Source organism: Crocuta crocuta, unplaced genomic scaffold (assembly GCF_008692635.1).
Source record: "Crocuta crocuta isolate KB4526 unplaced genomic scaffold, BGI_CrCroc_1.0 scaffold132, whole genome shotgun sequence".
Lineage (NCBI taxonomy): Eukaryota > Metazoa > Chordata > Mammalia > Carnivora > Hyaenidae > Crocuta > Crocuta crocuta.
Window position 1 is genome coordinate 1,805,861 of NW_027528611.1, and position 19,716 is coordinate 1,825,576.

The following is a 19,716-nucleotide window of genomic DNA, read 5'->3' on the forward strand; positions in this document are numbered from 1 at the left end:
CGACCAGGTTTTTAGCTGAGAAAGGAGATTGGGTTGGGCTGGAGCACAGCTGAGCTGTCAGCAGAAGGAGGGGTGACAGGAATGGGAGTGTCCTGGTGGGGAGTTAGTCTCCATCCTCTCCTCCTGGAAAACTCGACTCTGATGGACAGAAGCGGAACATCCATTGCTAGGCCTCCCGAAAGGCCCGAGCTGATTAGTGGTGGGCTGCGCGGGGTCCTACCTTAGCCCTCATTGCTTTGCGGGTCCCCAGATGCCTCGGGGGCGTGCAGCAGAGTGCTCCCCACTCTGGTCTTGGGGGCCATCACCCTCCCCTGTGAGCATGCCCTCCTCTTTTCCTGGGCTTGGCGACCATGTCCCCTCCCTGCCCGTTTGTCACAGCCCTGCCTGATTAGTACGGGACACAGTTAATATAATACACTCTATACGTAGAGTAAGAAACAAAAGCATATGACCATCTCAGTAGACACGGAACAAGTATTTGACAAAATCCAACATCCCCTAATGACAAAAACATTCAACTACCTTAGAACTTCCTCACCCTGAGAAATGGCATCTATAAAAANCGGTTCAGCATTTGACTCTCAATTTCAGCTCAGGCCATGATTTCACAATTCGTGAACCCTGTGTCGGGCTCTGTGCTGACAGCACAGAGCCTGCTTGGGATTCTCTTTCCCTCTCTCTCTGCCCCTCCCAAGCTCAAGTGCTCTTGCTCTCCCTCTCTCCCTCTCTCTCTCAAACTTCAAAAAATAAAAAGTTAATCTGGGTTATGGGGCGCCTGGGTGGCTCAGTCGGTTAAGCGTCCGATTTCGGCTCAGGTCATGATCTCACAGTTTATGGGTTTGAGCCCTGCCTCAGGCTCTGTGCTGACAGCTCAGAGCATGGAGCCTGCTTCAGATTCTGTGTCTCCCTCTCTCTCTGACCCTCCCTTGCTCATGCTGTGTCTCTGTCAGAAATAAATAAAAACATTAAAAAAAATTTTTTTAAGTTATCTGGGTTAGAAAGGAAGGAGTAAAACTCTGTCTGCTGACGACATGATCTTTTACATAGAAAATCCTAAAGAATCCACTAAAAATACTGTTATAACTAGTAATTGAGCAAGGGCACAGGATATAAAATTGATATACAAAAATCACTCATACTTCTTTACACTTACAGTTGAACAAAATGAGAATGAAGTTAATAACAATATCATTTATAATAGCATCAAAAATAACCAAATACTTATGAATAAGTTTAACCAAGAAATCATACAACGTATACTTTGAAAACTACAGAACATTGTTGAACAAAACTAAAGACCTTAATCAGTGGAAAGACAACCCATGTTCATGGATTGGAAAACCTAGATGGCAGATTACATGGTCCCTTTCAAAATCTCAGCTGAGTTCTTTGCAGAAATTTGACAAGCTGAAACTAAAATTCATATGGAAATTCAAGGGATCCAAAATAGCCTAAGCCATGTTGAAAAAGAAGAACAAAGTTGGAGGACCCGTTTTGCAGTTTCAAAACTTAACTACAGGGCTATGGTAACCATAGTGTGGTACTTGCAGAAGATAGACATACAGATCAATGGACTAGAACTGAGGATCCAGAAATAAACATTTACACTTGAGGTCAGTTGATTTTGGACAAAGGCAACAAGACAATTAAATGGAAGAAGAATCATCTTCCAGAAAATGTGCTTGGACAACCAGATATTCACATTCATAAGAATGGAGTTGGACTCCTACCTCACACCACATAGAAAAATTAACTCAAAATGGATCTGGTGAACGACTTGTATATAGACTGTATAATTTCCACAGGGGCATTCTGGGTGGCTCAGTTGGTTGAGCATCTGATCTCATGGTTTGTGAGCTCAAGGTCCATGTAGGGCTCTGCGCTGACAGTGCAGAGCCTGCTTGGGATTCTCTCTCCTGCTCACCACATGCAGCTCTCTGTCTCTTTCTCTCTCTCTCTCAAAAATAAACATTTAGAAAAATTTCTACAACTCAATAATGAAGACTTGCATAGACCTCTCTCCATAGATAAATGGCCAGTAAGCACATGGAAAGGTGTTTTGCCTCATTAGCCGTCAGGGAAATGAAAATCAAAACCACAATGAGATACCATGTCACACTCACTGGGATTGCTATAATTTTAAAAAGATAAGTGTTGGTGAAGACGTGGAGAAATTGAAACCCTTGCTGCTGATGCGAATGTAAAATGGTGTGGCCACTTTGGAAAGTGATCTGGCAATTCCTAGAATTGTGGGGCAGTGACTGCTAATGGGTGTGGGGCTTCTTTTTGGAGTGATGAGAATGTTCTAAAATGTTCTGATGGTTGCACCACCCTGTGCGTAGACTAAACACCACTGAGTGGCCACTTTAAACGGGTGACTATTATATGAGTTATATATATTTATTTTAGAACATGCGTGAATGAGAGGGACAGGGGGAGAGAGAGAATCCCAAGCAGGATCCACACACAGCACGGAGCCTGATGTGGGACTTGATCCCACGATCAAGACCTGAGCCAAAAATCAAGAGTCTGATGGTTGCACTCAACTGATGGAGTCACCCAGCCACCCCTATATGAGTTATATCGCAATTTATATATTTAAGTTTTACCTTAATACATTGTATCATATACACATATACACACATATATACATGTGTGTATTCACCTGTATATACAATGTATATACATTGTATCATATACACATATACACACATATGTACATGTATACGTACACATGAATACAGCCATATGTATAATATGTATAAAGACCACACCCCGCACAGCCTGACTTGTATGCTTCCTGTTTTAACTGCTGGCACTCCAGCTTTGGCCTGGCGACAGTCTCTGTCCCTTCCCACCAGCCCCGGCTTGGTCCCAAGCTGCCCTGTCACCTGCTGCTAGCCTCCCCCCGCCCCACATTTGTGCTTTCCTGCCGCACTGCGGTCTACACAGTCCTGCCATGTGACCCTGGGGCAATGTGGCTGGGACTCCAGAACCCTTTCTTGGGATTCCGCCAAGCACCAAGGGCTGCCACCACCTTCTGGTCTCATGAACCAGACAGGCCTGGGCGGCAGCACCCTGTAAAAAGATTGTATGCCACTCCTTGATTCCGGTTCTAAAGCCCAACTAGCCGCCCCGGGTGACTCCTGGAGCTGGGAGAGCCAGCCCCTTGGCCCGTTCTCCTTCCTGTGGGCCGCCTGCAGATTTGAGTCGTGGAGGGGGGCACTGTTTTTAGGAAGGAAAAGAAAAGTGCCCCAAAGGACTGGATGGAGTGTGTGGGGAGAGGAGGTGTGTCAGAGAAGGAGCCAGTGCCAGGGGTTGGAAGGGGAACCCCTCAGGACCTCTCAAAGAGCCCGCCTTTTGCCCTCCACCCCTCACAAGCACACAGTTGATACTCTTACACAGGCTTTTATTCAGGAGTCGGGCTGCTTCCCTTCCCTGGTCCCTGCCTGCCCCCCCCCCCCATAGAACCCCATCCAGGTGGGGCTTGTCCTTCATCTGTCCCGGCTACACCAGCAAGTAGGGGGAGGGGACGCTCAGGAAGAACACCCTTCCTGCCCAGGCACACAGTTCCCAGGCCGGTGGGCAGAAGTCTCCCTTGAACCCCCACCCAGCCCCAGGATTGAGGTGGGAGGGGCAGGAGGGGTCCCGGTGGGGGATGCAGTCATCGGAGGCAACCTGAGCTCCTAGCCATCCAGGCCTTGCACCCCCAAGGCGCCTGTGGATGAGGCGTGCCCTTGCAGCCTTTCCTTTCCAGAAGGCCTGCAGCCAAAAAGCGTCTTGTTTGGGGGGCGGGGACAGGGTGGGGGAGATGGCAGGAGGACAGCTGACCTCTTCACCCCGGGAAGGCAGAAGGTCTTCCTGGAACCAGTCTCAGACACCGAAGGCTTAAGGAAGAAGCCAGAGGACTAGGAGGGGCCAAGGGGTTTCTGGGAAGCAGCGATAGCCTGTCCCCAGAAGAGCAGAACTGTGACCGCGGGACAACTGGAGAAGGAGCACCAGTGGCCGCAGGAACACCACTCGGCACGCTCTGCAACTAGCTAAGGGGTGGACCTCCAAAGAGGCAGAGGCGTTCCTGCGGCAGAGCCACGAGTTGGCCTTAGGGAGGCCTCCCGAGAGCACAAGGTCACTGGCCTGGAGTCTGGCCAGAAACTGGGGTCAAGTGGGGCGGGTTACTGGGCCACAGAGCAGGACCTGCCCAGGAAACCGTGGCCTCTTGCTTGGAGAAAGACCATCCGGAGCGGGCGTGAGGCCAGGGTCCCCCCACCAGGCCTTGCCTTTGAGCGGTGACCCCTTCAGAAGATTCCAGCCAGCACCAGGGGAGGCAGGAGCAGCAGCCCCAGAAGGGGGCCCCAGATGCGACCAGGGCCCGACTTCAGCCCCGACTTGAGGCCAGGATTTTCAGGGCCCTCTGGGCCTGCGGGGAGGGAGAGGCTCTGTCTCAGTCTGGAGAGCGCTCTGCCTGACCTCCCACCCTCCCCGCCAGGCATGCAAGTGGGGACCCCCCCCTCCCCCGGCCAGGGAGGAAGGTCCACCTCAGAGGGTGGATGCCCTGCTATGCCCATAACACCTATGCTGGGAGCAGGGTGCTGACATGCTGGAGACCCGACGGGGACAGGCCTTACCTAGCAAAGATGACTGCAGGGCCAGGGTACGCCCACCCACGGCATTAGCGGTGGCAGAAGTATTGGGGGAGTTAGACAGGGACTTGGAGGAGGTGTGCCCCACGTGGTCCAGTGTGGCCAGCAGCTCACCTGTCTTGTCCTGGACTGGAAAAACTGAGGCCAAGACCTCACCAGAAGGAGACAATTTGGCCTCAGCCTTGCCTGCCTTCTGGGAGTGGGGTGGTGATGGCTCCCGTGTCCCTGTCAAGAACATCTTGGGGCGCAGAGAACTCTCTGGGGTCTTGGAGGGCATTCTTGTCCTGCCGGCCTCTTTGTCTGCTAATCTGGAGGTGGGATCATTGGTCGATTCGGGGAAGATAGTTAGCCCCTCATCCAAGGAAAACAGGCTGTCAGTTGCCAGAGAGGAAGGGGCCTCAGCTGTTAAGGAAGGCGGAGCCTCTGTTGCCATGGAGGGGGAATCTTCCGTTGCTACGGGAGATGGGGCCTTGGTTTCTACAGCAGGAAGAGTCTTGGTTGCCAGGGGGCCTGAGACCTCTGTTACCAAGGAGGATGGAGGAGTTTCCGTTGCCCGGGAAGAAGGGATAGCAGGGATACCGCTTTTCCTAGAGCCTGAAGCGTCCGTTTCCGGGGAAGATGGGGCCTCAGTTACCAGGTAAGGCAAATCCTGAGCCTCCTCCAGGCCTCTGATGGGTTCTGATAAGAAACAAGGCCTGGCGTTAGTGCTGCAGCGGGACCCTGGGTCCCTCACCCCACCGCCACCAAATGTCCGACAACAGACACATCCTCTCCAGCGACTATGTCCCTCATTCATAATAAATGACACTTAATTTTTAAAAAACGTTTAATGTTTATTATTTTTGAGGGAGAGAGAGAGACCGCACGAGTTGGGGAGGGGCAGAGAGGGAGACACAGAATCTGAAGCAGGCTCCAGGCTCTGAGCTGTCCGCGCAGCTAAAACGACCAAGCCACCCAGGCGCCCCTAAACGCTAGTTTGTTATAACACTGTTGTTTAATTGTAACATTGTAACAGCGGCGCCTCCAGCCTCCTCCTGGTCCAAATCCTCTCTCCGCACTCACACAATCACTTTTTCAGGGAACTCTCTAGCAAGGTGCCTGTGCTCTTCCACCGCGACGCAGGCCGGGGCCCCTTCAAGTTCACGCCTACCGATAGGCTCCGCCCACAGGGGGGAAAAAACCGTTTCTGGCCACCCCCACCTCGCCCAGCGCTCTGGAACCGCCTGCCTCCTTCCTCTACCCTCCACTTGGGGGGTTGAAATCAGGTCACTCTGAATGACAGGGGGTCAAAGTGGCTGAGCAAGGAAGGCAAATTGGCCTTGGGGACCNAGGGTGGGCCCGCCAAGAGCCCCTCCCCCTGCCCGTGCACTTCTTGGAAGTCGTGGGAGTCTCTAGGACCGTTCTGTAGGCATCCCTTCCCCCCAACCCGCCCTCTTCTTTCTCCTCCCCCACCCCACCCCCAACTCACCACAGAGGGAGTTCTCGCAGCGGTAGCCAGGGGGACACAGGGAGCACGGAGTCCCTTCCTGGTAGGGCCTCTTTCTCTTCACGTTCCCCCTGTGGGAGGCGAGGACGATGGTGGGCGCGGTCCTACAAAGCCCTGTCCTTATCCCTCATACACACACCTAGGCCGGTAGTACCCCTGGGTCTTACTTGCTCCCAACTGACGTGCTAGGCCAATGAGAGCAGACCCTCACAGCTCCCCCAAGGGTAGAGGGTATAGGCCCCAGATTGCCCCTCCCCCCAACTTTCTGAGACTGACGACTCAGCCCTTCCCGTGGCCCTGCTCATCCACTACCCCCAAGACTCCCTGGGCACTCACGGGGGCTCATAGTTGCAAACCAGCAAATGGATATTGGTCTCCTCCACACCCTGGAGCTTCTCACAGAAGTGGGAGCCACAGCCAATCCTCTCTGTCTTGGCCCAGACCACCTGAAGGAGGGCAAACTCAACAGTTTAGTCTGGGTGGGACTGTCCCTAACTAGTGTCTCTACCCCAGTCTTCTATGGGTGGGGAGAGGAGGATCCCTACAACCTGTAAGATCCAAGTCTGAGGACATGCAGCTTCAGGACAAAACTCTAAACATGTATTTTGTGGGGGGTGGGGGTGGGGGGGTTGGAATTTGTCCTGAACAGTCTAGTTCCCCCTGCCTCCCACACACATTATTTTACCAGGCCTCTCTGAAAACCTTCCCTTTGTATATACCCTCATGAATTCTTCCTGTGCATTTTTTTCCATTTCCTGTGCATTTTAAATAAGAGTATATCTGAAGGAATGAATCTCAAATGGGAGAATCTTAGATATCAGCAACAAGCAAAATCCCAGGAACAGAAGAAGCCATTTTGGAAGTGCTTACTCACAAGTAAGCAGGAATCTGCTCTACTGTTTCTAAGTTTGGGTCTCCTACCCGCTAGAAGGAATTCCGTCTTAAGTATAAAATTTTAAAAGTCAAAACAACCTGGGGCACCTGGGTGGCCCAGTCGGTTAAGTGTCTGACTTCGGCTCAGGTCATGATCTCACAGCTCATGGGTTTGAGCCCCACATCAGGCTCTGTGCTGACAGCCAGCTCAGAGCCTGGAGCCTGTTTCAGATTCTGCGTCTCCCTCTCTCTCTGACCCTCCCCTGTTCACGCTGTCTCTTTCTCTCAGAAATTAAAAAAAAACAAAAAACAAAAAAACCTTCCGGCACTGCCATTGGCAGAGACCAGCAGCCTCCCCTTGCCGTTTCTAGGCCCACTCTGTTCAGGAGTCACTCAAATGGAGGCTAGTTTTTGCTCTGCAGTCTGGCTCTGGGTATCATTCTACACACAACCCCGGGAATGGGGGTTTTCCACTTAAGTCTGTTGAAGGTACCAGTAATAAGCATCTCCCAGGCAGAAATGACCCCAGAGTTCATGTGCACTCAGCCCTGGAGAACATAGGGGTGGAGTTGGAGTGAATCCTCTCCTGCTGGGCACTGACAGCAATCTGTGCAGGAAGATTGTGTGTGTGTGTGTGTGTGTGTGTGTGTGTGTGTGTGTGTGTGTTGGGGGTGGGGGAAGTGTGAGAAATGTCAGGGTGCAGAGGAAAGGGAACCAGAGAGGGCCGCTGGGCATTCACAACTTCTCCATCATGGAAGGATTTCCTTCCCTAAAGTTTAGCACTAAAAATAACCACTCAAAAGAAGCCCTGGAAAGTGGAATTGGTGGCTATGGGTGGGAAAATGTTTCTTTTTTAAAAAATTGTCCTGCTATTGTTTGAACAATCAGTCTTGGGTGGAGAAAACAAGAATTCAAGAACACTGATGTTAATTCCCCTACACACCCACACACACACCCTGACAGTACCCTCACCCAAAGCTTCTTAACTGCAAACTCAAAACTTTCAAGGTGCAGTGAGAACCCTGACGTAAGCGAAATGTGACTGTGCGGGGCAGGAAATGCGCTCGAAGTCTCCCTGGGACCTTCACGCAGTGACAATTTGCTCTCATTTACGCATAGTGTTTAAAGGCAGAAGAAACAGTAAATACGCACAATAGTCTATTTGTTTTATCGGCCCCTGGCAAGTTAGAAGCAGCAACTTGGACGCTATGAGAAATGACAGAAGAGGGACAGTGAGACAGAGGACAGAAGTCGGGGGCATGTACCGCGGCTGCAAACAGCCCTGCCTCACATGGGTCGGACAGGACCGCTTAGAGGTCGGTCAGGATTGCCTAGAACAACCACCGTCCATGAAACTGGCTCTGCGACACCTAACTTACGAGGAGGTCCCTTCAGTACGAGGACGACGAGAGGGGCCACATAGATTTTTCAAAAGACTGTGGTTTTAGAGTCCACTGAAGATGGTTCAGGCAGTTTGAGACGCGAACTGCGAGGCGGNCCCCGCCCACCCGCTCCGCGGCTTCGCACCTGCGTGTAATGGCCGCACATCTGGCCCGGGTCGCAGGCGGCCGCGCTGAGGTTGTAGTGCTCGCGCTCGTGGTGCCACTCCTCCATGGCCAGCGGCACGTCCAAGCCCTCGTCCGTGATGGCGAACAGGTTCTCCCCGCGCCGGCCGCGGTCCTTGTTGTGGCCCCACACGCACTTCTGCGCGTAGGCCTTGGCGAAGGCGGCCAGCGACTCGTCCCACCTCTGCGGGAGGGGGAGGGGGGCGGGTCGGGGAGGGAGGTNCGGTGGAGGTGGGAGAGGGGGTGCGGGAGAGGGAGGTGAGGATACCCACACTTCTGGGGATCAGAGAAGAAGGATGAAGGTGTCCTGGGGGCCTCTGGGGGCCGGAGACCCTCCCCTTCTTCGGGGTGACTCTTGGCCATGATCGGGAACAGGTCTGTGCTCCGGTGGGCTTCTGGGGGGTGTGGGAGGGTGCCACCCCAGGCCATGGAGTGAGCTAAGCTTGGGCCCATTTACCAGCTGTGTGATTTTAGACAGGATTGCCTGACCTTTCTGAACTCTCACAGGGCTTTGAGAAGAATAAATGAGATGATGTTTGGGACACTGTTGTTATTAATTAATATTAATATCCTTCTATGTGAAAGGTGACAGCTGTACCCTGCCTACCTCCCAGGGCTGCCTGCCTGCTCTGAAGACCACAGAATGTCCAGTGAAAAGTTCAAGGGCTGCGTTGTTTCTTCAGCCACACCCCAACCCCTCACCTGCCCCCCATAAATATGATACTCCCCTCTCAGGTCCCAGCCTCCCCCTGGGGTCGCCCAGCCTCCATGGCTTTACCAGCTCTGGCTTCCCTCCCAAGTGCTTTTCCCAAGTGCTCTCAACTCTTGTCACCTGACAACCCCTTTCCCCTAGAAAACGATCTCTGTGTGACCCTCACTGAGAGGCCTCTTTTCAGACAGAGCTTTGGTGTCTCAAGGAGCTGTCAGATCCCAAAGGCAGTGTCCTTCTGCAGAGACTGCAGGTGAGGCAGCAGGAGGGGGCATTCTAGGTTAAGGGACCTCTGAGGTTCTCTGTGTCCCTGGCCAGGAGGACAGGCCCAGCGTGGGTGGGAAGAGGGATTAACAAAGGATTGAGGAGGAAGGCCTGGATCCCATTAAACCTTGTCCTTGGCCTCTCCTAGAAATGGATGGCCTGGCAGTGACTCCGGCTCCACCCTCTGGGGGCCCAGCCAGCTGTGGGAGCCAGACAGCCTACAAAGTGCCAAGAGCTTGGGTGACCCTGAGAGGAGGGGCCGATGGGGCTCCTCACCCACACAAGGTTCTCAGGAACAGCTGCCTGGGTGGGGAGGGCCACGCCGGGCTGGGACACCCCCACTTTGTGACTATGGGTGAATTCCTTTCCCTCCCTGGGTGTTTTTGTCCCAAATCACTGGTCCTGGAGGGTCTCTCAGACCCTGGGAGTAAGGGCAGGTAGGGAGTGGAAAGCGGCAGGGTGCGGGAGGCCCAGATCAGGGTGTCTGAGATGAATGTGGGGGTCCAGACCACACTGCCATCTCTTCGGGGTACATAGCCCCAGTGTCCGGTGCAGTGCTGGCGCATCGCAGGTGCTCAATAGACATTTGTCAACTGTTGATGACTGAGACAGGCCCTGCTTAAGAGCAGTCTCCCCGCTGAGCCCAGCTGTGATTCCTGCTCCGACTGGCAGCATAGGGTTCCGCCAGTAGTCATTCCTGTGGGTCTCAAGGCTTCTCCGTCTTCCAGAGACCCCCGTGGATATTTGAGAATCACGGCACCCACCCACACTGGTCACTTGGTCATCATCTGAAAACAAGTCCATTTGTTCATCCGCTCATTCCACAAACAGTCTGGGGCACCATACCAGCCTGGAGGTGAGAGCCAGGACCAAGAAGCCCAAGTTCACACTGTCAGAAACGGTTGATTGGGCCACCGCATGGTAAGTGACACATATGCGATGGGTAGTATAAAGGGACCAAAGAGGGCCATTTAGCCCAACCTGAAGGTGGAGAAGGAGACGCTAAGCTAAGTGATAAAACCGAGGCATTGGTCAGGTGGAGAGGGAAAGGCATCTGAACAAAAGGCACAGCATGAGCAAAGGCATAGAGATGAGAAACAACATTTTGGCTGGGGAAAGAGAAGCTGTTGAGGTTAATGAGGGAAAAGCCGAGCAGGAGAGGAGGCTGGAGGTATAAGCAGGGGCCAGACCCACAGAGGGAGCCTTCTCAGGAGCGGGAGTTTTATCCCCAGCAGTCAGGAGCCAGTGGGAGCCATTGAAGGACTCTGAGCAAGGTCAGGCCCATATGTTGCATTATTCACTCTGGTAGCAGAGGCCAGAGGCTGGTGAGGCAGGTAGGCGCTGTTTTAGGAGTCCTTGGGAGAAGTCATGAAACGCCGGTCAGGGCTGTATGAAGGGATGAGGATGGGGAAGTAGGTTTCAAGGAAAACTGAACCTTCTGGGAGGTAAAAGTCGTGATGATTCGAGTGGAAGCTAAGGGAGAGAAAAGAATCCTGTATCACCCTGGATCCATTCTCTCTTTCGTTAACCCAACACTTATTGAGCACTTACTGTGTGCCGCACACTGTTGTAAGTGCTTTATAAATAGTCACTCATTTGATCCTGCAGCCATCCTGCAAGGGAGTTGCTATGGTGTCATCATCTTCAATTTACAGATGAGGAAGCTGAGGCACAGAGAGGTTAAGTCACTTAGCCAAGGTCACACAGCTAATAAATGGCAGAATCAAGATTTGAACCGGGCCATCTGTCTCCAGGCTTTCTGTATGTACCACCTGCTGAGGTCGAGCCGGAGCCTTGTCCCGAATTTATCCTGGTGTCCCAGTCCATCCCCTCCTCCCATCACTTCGCACTGGGCAGCAGCATACCCCTCTGAATATCCAAACTGCTTCCCAGAACGTGGCCCCCATCCCCAAGGTCCACCTCTGTCCACAAAGCAGCTCCTGGCTGGGGTAGCCAACAAGATCGTAGGGCATCAGGGATCTACAGATGGAAAAACTGAGGCTCAACAATGAGTTCCAGGCCTCAGTCGGGGAGCTGTTGGCATAGCGGGTACCAGCATCCCGTGCTCCTCATTGATCGCCTGCAGTTCCTGGTTGCCAGGGGTTGAATGTCCTGCTGTGTGCATTTCTAGAGGCCTTCCTTGACCTCTGTCACACATCATCCCGTCTGACCCTCAGGGTAGGAATTGTCCCAAGTGATAGATCAGGAAGTGGAAGCCTTTGAAAGTAAAGGGACCCACCCAGACTCACTTTGCCAGATTCAATAGAGCTATTGGAACTCCAGTTTTGGACCCTCGGGCTCACTGCTCTCTTTTCCAGGTGTGATCTTGCTCTGGGGCACTTAACTGGGGTCCCTGGACAGGGCCCAGGAGTCCTCCAGGTTGGCCTAGAGGATGGCCAGCTCAGCCCTCAGGGAGGGCAGGAAGGGGGTGGATTTCTGATTTTATCTCTTTTCATCTTGAGCATAAACACCTTGCTCCTAACCCTGCCATCAAATAACTCTCCCTCTCGACAGAGGTAACCACCACCCAAAATCTGCCTTCTGTCATCTATAAGAACATCCCTGTATGTTGACAATATTTGCAGGCGTCCCCAGCAGTATACAATAGTATTTTTTACTTGTTTTTAAACCTTCTGTAAATGTGTCCTACTGTGTGTGTGTGTGTGTGTACACATATATACACAGATTTCATTCCCCCCATTCAGTATTATATCTGTGACATTCAGTCCATGTTGATATATATGTAGTTCTAATTATGACCCCATTTTACAGATGGAAAACTGAGGGTCCTTACTAGGTTAAGGGACTCACCCCAAATCGCAGGTCTTGTTGTGTGACCGCAACAGAATTTGAACTGTGTGATCCAGACAGCTTCTGGCTCCTGTTCTCACCACCTCCATAGAACACCCCTCCTACCCTCGGTGCCGGGACCCTTCCTGCTGCCCTCGTTCCTCTTCTCATCGCATTAGGAACTTCCTGTGTTGCCCCAATCAGGGGCACTTGCATTTTAGGATGTGCTGGGAAGGAGTCGCAGGAGTGGGGAACCTGGGGCTCCCAGGCCTGGCTCTACCAGCTGTGTGACCAGCAAGTCCCTCTGCCCCTCAGTTTCCCGATCTGGATAATGGGGCTGCCTCTGGGGAGCTGTGAATTACATCCTATCAGGAACTCTGTCACTGACCAGAGGGATGAGTCTCTGAGGTAGCTTCCACTCAGGTGGGAAGGATCGGGGGGCCCGGGAGGTACAGGCCCCTGGCCGCACTCACCAGTTGCAGCATGTCAGCGGCGGGGGGGAACGCCTGGGCCCGGTAGAGGTTATGCAGCTCCACCATCACGCGTTTCTCATCATCACTGAGGGCGCTGGCGGGGCCCGCGGTGGCCGCCAGCAGCAGCAGCAGCAGCGGCGGCAGACGGCAGGAGCTGTGCATGGTGACCAGTCCTCGCTGCCTCTCCCGGCCAGGGGTTTGGCAGCTGGATTTAAAGTCCTTCCCACACAAGCACCACCCTGGCTGGGGCGGCGGGAGGGGCTGTCTTGCAGGGCTGGCCCAGCTCACACAGTGTCTCTGGGAGGGCTGGGTGCTTGGGTCCTGATCAGAGTTGAGTCCACTCCCAGCACTGATCTCCCCTCGGAGTCCTTGGCAAAAGCCTCCTGTCTCCTGGTCGCAGGGGCTCAGGCCAAGAGCTACGTGCATTCCAGAGTCCCCCTGAGTTGTGGAAAGGTCCCCGGTGGGGGAGGGAGGGCAAAATAGAGTAACCCAGGTCACACTCACTGGGTGCTGAGGACAAGCAAGAGGAAGAAAACCGCCTGGACCCTGCCTCTGGATTGGATAAGGTGAGGAAACTCTGACTTATGGAAGAATGGAGGAAGACAAGATGTACTTGGTAAAAAAAAAAACTAAAACAAACAAAAAAACCCAAAAAACAAAATAAAACAAAACAGAAAAGAACGGGCCAACCAAAGCCTAAATCTTGATTCTGCTGCTTTGCCGGCTGTGTTTTTGGCAGTTTTCTCAATTAAATCAGTGGCCATAATAGTACCCACCTGATAGGGCAGAAGGAACATTAAATGAGATCAAATGTATGTGAAGCCTGCCAGATATCCTGTACGGTATCTGGCACACGACAGCCCTCAGTAACAGTAGACAACAATCACTCATATGGCATGGCCTTGGCCAGCCCCCGGCCCCACGGGGAGGCAGGACTCCTGCCCACGAGGGAAGAGACTGCGGTTTTCCCCACACTAGCTCTGTCCTGGGATAGGGCTTTTCACTACGGATAAAATGTTGGCTTCTATGCGCCCTCAGAAAGCACGTGCTTGAGGTGCTTATTGGGAAGTGGGATGCTGGGACCTTTCCTGCTCTGACTATCCAGGAAATAGAATGTGTCTGTTTTTGAAATCAAGACAAAGAAGAGGCATGAGCGAGCTGATGCAGCAGGAGTTCTGAGGGAAGGGTATTGGAAGGGAAATAGACCCCGTGGCCAAGCACTTTGATGGTAATCACCATGCAGGGGCAGGGACCAAGGTCTTGGCCTTCATGAGGCAGGAATCTGGAACCATACTCGAGTTCAACTGGGATTCTTTTTTTTTTTATGTTTATTTTTGAGAGAGAGACAGACCGAGTGTGAGTGGGGAAGGGACAGAGAGAGAGGGAGACACAGAACTCGAAGTGGGCTCCGGTCTCTGCACTATCAGGAGAGAGCCAGATGCAGGGCTCGAATTCACAAACATCAAGATCATGACCTGAGCTGCAGTCGGACGCTTAACTGAGCCACCCAGGCGCCCCTCAGCTGGATTCTTAAAGCCTGCCCTCTCAGGGAATGGAGACCTAGAAAAAGTCTACTCACTGTCTTTGGAAGATGTCAAGAAAACCACTTTTGGTGGTTTCAGATCTCTCTGGGTAAAGACAAAGGCAAAACCAAAAACAACTTAGATCAGACACCCAGGCACACACGCCTGTAGGAACTATTTTAGAAACTCAGCCAAGTTGTAACATACAAAAACAACACACAAAACAAGTGGTATTTCTATGCACTAACAATGAATAACCCAAAAAGGAAATTAATAAACAATTCCATTGGGACACCTGAGTGGCTCAGTTAGTTAGCATCTGACTTCGGCTCAGGTGGTGACCTCACAGTTTGTGGGTTTGAGCCCCGCATCAGGCCCTGTGCTGACAGCTCAGAACCTGGAGCCTGCTTCAGATTGTGTGTCTCCCTTTCTCTCTGCCCCTCCCCCAAGCACACTCTGTCTCTCTCTCTCAAAAATAAACAGACATTAAAAAAAAAAAGAAAAAACAGTTCCATTTACAATAGTAATAAATAGAATGAAATAACTTAGGAGTAAACTTAACCAATGAGGCAAAAGGCTTGTACATTTAAAACTACAAAACACGGGCACCTGGGTGGCTCAGTTGGTTGAGTGTCTGACTCTTGATATCAGCTCAGGTCATGATCTCAGGGTTGTGGGATTGAGCCCTGCATCAGGGTCTGCACTGAGCATGGAGCCTGCTTAAGATCCTCTGTCTATTTCCCTCTGCCCCTCTCCTCCACTCATGTGCATGCTCTCTCTCCCTCTCGCTAAAACAAAACAAAACTCACAAACAAAAAGTAGAAAATATTGCTGAAATAAATTAAAGAAGTTATGAATAAATGAAAAGATAGCCCATGTTCATGGACTATAAGTTTTAATACTACTCAAAGCAATCTATAGAATCAGTGCAATCCCTATAAAAATCCCAATGATGATTTTTGCAGAAATAAAAAAATCCATCTCCCCAAATCATATGGAATCTCAAAGGACTCCAAATAGCCAAAACAATCTTGGAAAAGAAAAACATAAAGTTGGAGATCTCACATTTCCTGTTTTTTAAACTTATTTCAAAGTTACAGTAATCAAAACAGTGTGGTATTGGCATGAAAACAGCTCTGTAGACCAATGGGACAGAATACAGATTCCAGGAATAAACTCCTGCATATATGATCAAATGATTTTTGGCAAGGGTGCCAAGACCATTTAATGGAGAAATGGCAGTCTTTTCAACAAATTGTGCTGGGAAAACTGGATATCCACATGCAAAAGAATGACATTGGACCTGTACTTTACACTATATACAAAAAATTAGGGGCGCCTGGGTGGCTCAGTCAGTTAAGCATCCTACTTCAGCTCAGGTCATGATCTCATGGTTTGTGGGTTCGAGCCCCGCGTTGGGCTCTGTGCTGACAGCCAGCTCAGAGCCTGGAGCCTGTCTTTGAATTCTGTATCTCCCTCTCTGTCTGACCCTCCCCTGCTGGCGCTGTCTCTAACTCTCACAACTAAATTAAAAAAAAACATTAAAATTTTTTTAAAAATTAGCTCAAAATGGATCAAACACCTACTCATAAGGGCTAACACTACAAAACAAGAGAAAGAAAACACAGGGCGGGGAACTTCATGACATTGGATTTGGCAAGAATTTTTTTGGGTGTGACGCCAAAATATAGGCAACAGAAGAAAAAGGAGATGAGCTTCATCTCAAAGGCTGAAATCAACACAGTGAAAAGGCAATCCATGGAAGGGGAGAAAATAAATCATATGTCTGATAAGAGATTAATACATATAAAAAACTCCTACAATTCAAGAACAAAACAACCCCAAATTTCTGATTAAAAAATGGACAAAGGATTTGAATAGACATTTCTCCAAAGATATACAGGTGACCAAAAAGCACATGAAAAGATGTTCAATGTCACTAGTCATTAGGGAAATGCAAATCGAAACCACAACTTATGGGGCTCAGTCGGTTAAGCGTCTAACTCTTAGTTTTGGCTCAGGTCATGATCATATTATGGCTCTTAAGACTGAGCCCCACATTGGGCTTTGGGATGACAGCACAGAGCCTGTTTGGGATTCTCTCTGTCTCTCTCTGCCCCTCCCCAACATGTGTGTGCACGCACGTACTCTTTCTCTCTCTCTAAATAAATAAATCAACTTAAATAACAACACACACATTGGGATATCACTTCACATCCATTAGGATGGTTATTATAACAAGAAAACAACACTCCCCTGAAAATACTAAGTGCTAGCCAAGATACAGTGACATTGGAACCCTTGTACATTGCTGCCAACCATGTAAAATGGTGTGGCCACGTGGCAAACAGTATGGTGGTTACCGAGAAAAACTAAACAGAATTACATTATGATCCAACAATTCTACTTCTGAGTATATGAGTATAAATGAATTTAAAGCAGAGATTTGAACAGATATTGGTATACCAATGTTCATCGCAACACTATTCACAATAATTAAAAGATGGAAACAACCCAAATGCCCATCGAAGAACAATTGATTAACAAAATGTGGTATATACATACAATGAAATACTATTCACCCTTAAAAAAGGAAGGATATCTATTGGGCACTTGGGTGGCTCCGTCAGTTAAGCATCCAACTCAATCTCAGCTCAGATCTTAATCTCAGAGTCGTGAGTTGAAGCCCTGTGTTGGACTCCATGCTGGGTGTGGAGCCAACATTAAAAGAAAAAAAAAGGATGAGGTGAACCTTGAAGACATTCTGCTAAGTGAAATAAGCTGGACACAAAAAGGTATGTATTGTATAATTCCACTTATATGAAGGACCTAAACTAGTCAAATTCATACAGACAGAAAGTAGAATGGTAGTTTCCAGGGGCCAGGAGGGAAATGAAAAGTAATTTTTTATAGTTTCAGTTTGGCAAGATGAAAAAGTTCTGAAACTGGATGTGGTGATGTTTGCACAGCAGTGTGAATGTACTTTCATACCACTGACTGCACACACAAAAATGGGTAAGAGTAAATTTTATGTTATCTTATGTGTACTTTACCACAAACAAACAAAACTTGGAATTTTATTTTTTTAAGTTTATTCATTTTAAGAGAGAGAGAGTGTGTGTGTGTATGTGTGTGTGTGTGTGTGTGTGTGTACAGGGAAGATGGTGGTGGGGGTGCAGGAGAGAGAGAGAATCTTAAGCAGGTCTGTACTGTCAGCACAGAGCCCAATGCAGGGCTCGATCTCACCAGGAACCCGTGAGATCATGATCTGACCCAAAATCAAGAGTCGAACGTTTAACAGACTGAGCCACCCAGGCTCCCCAAAACTTAGGAATTCTTTAACTGGCCCAAAGTAGGATAGATATTAAGTAGTGGTGAGTGGTCTCAGCAGAAATGAGAGAAAATCATGTCTGGAGGGAGCTTTCACAGCCCAGGCCACTTGGGCCATCCACAAGGGAAAACAGTCCCCAGCTTTAGTGCACAATCAGAAATTATAAAACACACGAGAAACTGAGCTACGGTGAGCAGCAGCACACAACACAAATGGGACGGTTTCCATCCCCAACATTTGAGATAATAGAACAGTCTGGAAGACTTTCAAGTAACTATGCTTAAGATGATTAAGGAAATAAATAGGTCCCTGGAAAAAGGAGAAGCCAGGTTTAGGAAGTAGGGTGGAGCGTGAGAATTTGAAGAGCTGAGGAAAGTGAGTCAGTCTGTCGGGAGGAGGAGGGAGTAGAGGAGAGAAGGGTAGGAGCCTCCAGATTCCAGCCCAGCCCAGCCCGCAGGGCAGCTCTCCCAGGGTGTTTAGCTGAGAGAGCTGTGAGATGGTATCTTCCCTCTAGGGACCGGGAATGTGGCAAATGCCTGAAGGCTGTTTGAGTTTGAGATAGAAATAAGGAGACAGAAGAAAACTTCCCAGGGAGTAAAGTGCCAAAGACCCCTGCCTGGGAGGTGCTGGAGGAAGTGGGAAGGACACCGTTCTCGGACACTGCCTGGGAGGAAGCAGGCACCGCACCCAGGCTGCCCTGTGTGGCAGGGAAAAACAGCTTTGTAGTACAATGGGACGCCCTCGTTCCCCCATCATTCATTCACTCAACACAGGTTTTCAGTGCTTCTCCACTGTGCCAGGTGCTGAGCTGGGTAAGATAGATAGACCCAGTTCCCACTGTCATGACACAGGAGACCCACCAGGAAAACATGGATAGTGGTGTGGGTAAGAGTGTGGGGCTTTCCAGCTCGGTGGCCTTGGGTAGGCTATTTCCCTGCTTGCTAGCCTCAGTTTCCTCATCTGCAAATTTGGTATAGAACAGAACCTACGCTTGGGGCGCCTGGGTGGCTTAGTCGGTTAAGGGTCCGACTTTCGCTTAGGTCATGATCTCGCGGTTCGTGGGTTCGAGCCCCGCGTCGGGCTCTGTGCTGACTGCCAGCTCAGAGCCTGGAGCCTGTTTCAGAGTCTGTGACTCCCTCTCTCTCTGACCCTCCCCTGCTCACGCTGTCTCTCTCTCTCTCCCCTAGAAATAAATAAAACATTAAAAAAAAATTAAAAAAAAAAAAAAAGAACAGACCCTACTCCATAGGATGGTTGTCAGCATTAAATGAGTTAATACATGGGTAGAGCTTGGGATAGTGCCTGGCACATTCTAAGTGCTCATTGAGTTAGCCAATATGAATGTATCTATATTATCATTGTTATTTATTATTATTACAGGTGGTAGAATTAACAGGGCCTCAAGTTGTAGCAGGAAATGAAAAAAAACCAGCCTAGACTGCCTTTTCCCCTGAGCAGCTGGACGCGGGGACAGGGGCGCTGGCGTGAGTTGGGTGTGGGAGGTGGGCAGAAAAGGAGGAGCCTGGTTTGCCGGAGAGGGGAGGGTGAGATGCGAACTAGCACTGGGAGGCTGACCGTAGCCAGCCTCAGTGTCTGGGGACGGCGTGCTGCTAGAAAGGTCCATCTGCAGATGCACATTCGCAAGTGGTTCTCGGAGCCCTTGCCACGTGGACGATCTCATAGGACAGCTCTGAGGTGGGTCTCAAAATCACCGCACGCAAGGAAACGTGCTCGGAGAATGTCCCTAAAGTTGGGGGTGGGGTGGGACCCGTCGCTAGGGGGAGCTGGAGAGCGAGAGAGCAGGAGAGCCGGAGGCTGAGGGCTAGTACGCGGCGGGTTGGGCTGGGGTAGTGGAGGACAGGGGTGAAGTTCCGAGGAAGCGGACAGGGAAGGGCAGGGGGAGGGAGAGGTGATAGAATCAGGCCCACGGAGGACTGGCTGCGGTGTACATCAGCTGTGTTTTTATCTATAAACCAGGATGGGGAGGAAATACATATTTTCTTTATTTTGATTTTAACTAATCTAAATGTATACATATAATTTATTTCTAAATATAAACATA

The 19,716-nt window shown here is 50.4% G+C and overlaps 1 protein-coding gene across 2 annotated transcripts; it reads right to left on the minus strand.

Annotated features, from left to right (window-relative positions):
- Window positions 1-3,462: 3,462 nt before the first annotated feature.
- Window positions 3,463-13,002, minus strand: PI16 (peptidase inhibitor 16). 2 transcript variants are annotated; one of them, XM_077754882.1, is made up of 6 exons: window positions 12,801-13,002; window positions 8,527-8,748; window positions 6,463-6,572; window positions 6,109-6,197; window positions 4,755-5,318; window positions 3,463-4,417 (listed from the first exon to the last, which is right to left on the minus strand). In XM_077754882.1, exons 1-6 carry the CDS (start codon window positions 12,960-12,962, stop codon window positions 4,296-4,298), a joined length of 1,269 nt encoding a protein of 422 aa, XP_077611008.1. In that variant the 5' UTR covers window positions 12,963-13,002; the 3' UTR covers window positions 3,463-4,295. The 2 variants fall into 2 exon arrangements, with proteins under 2 accessions (XP_077611008.1, XP_077611007.1); XM_077754881.1 differs by having other exon boundaries at window positions 4,626-5,318; window positions 12,801-12,999.
- Between the last annotated feature and the right edge of the window lie 6,714 nt (window positions 13,003-19,716).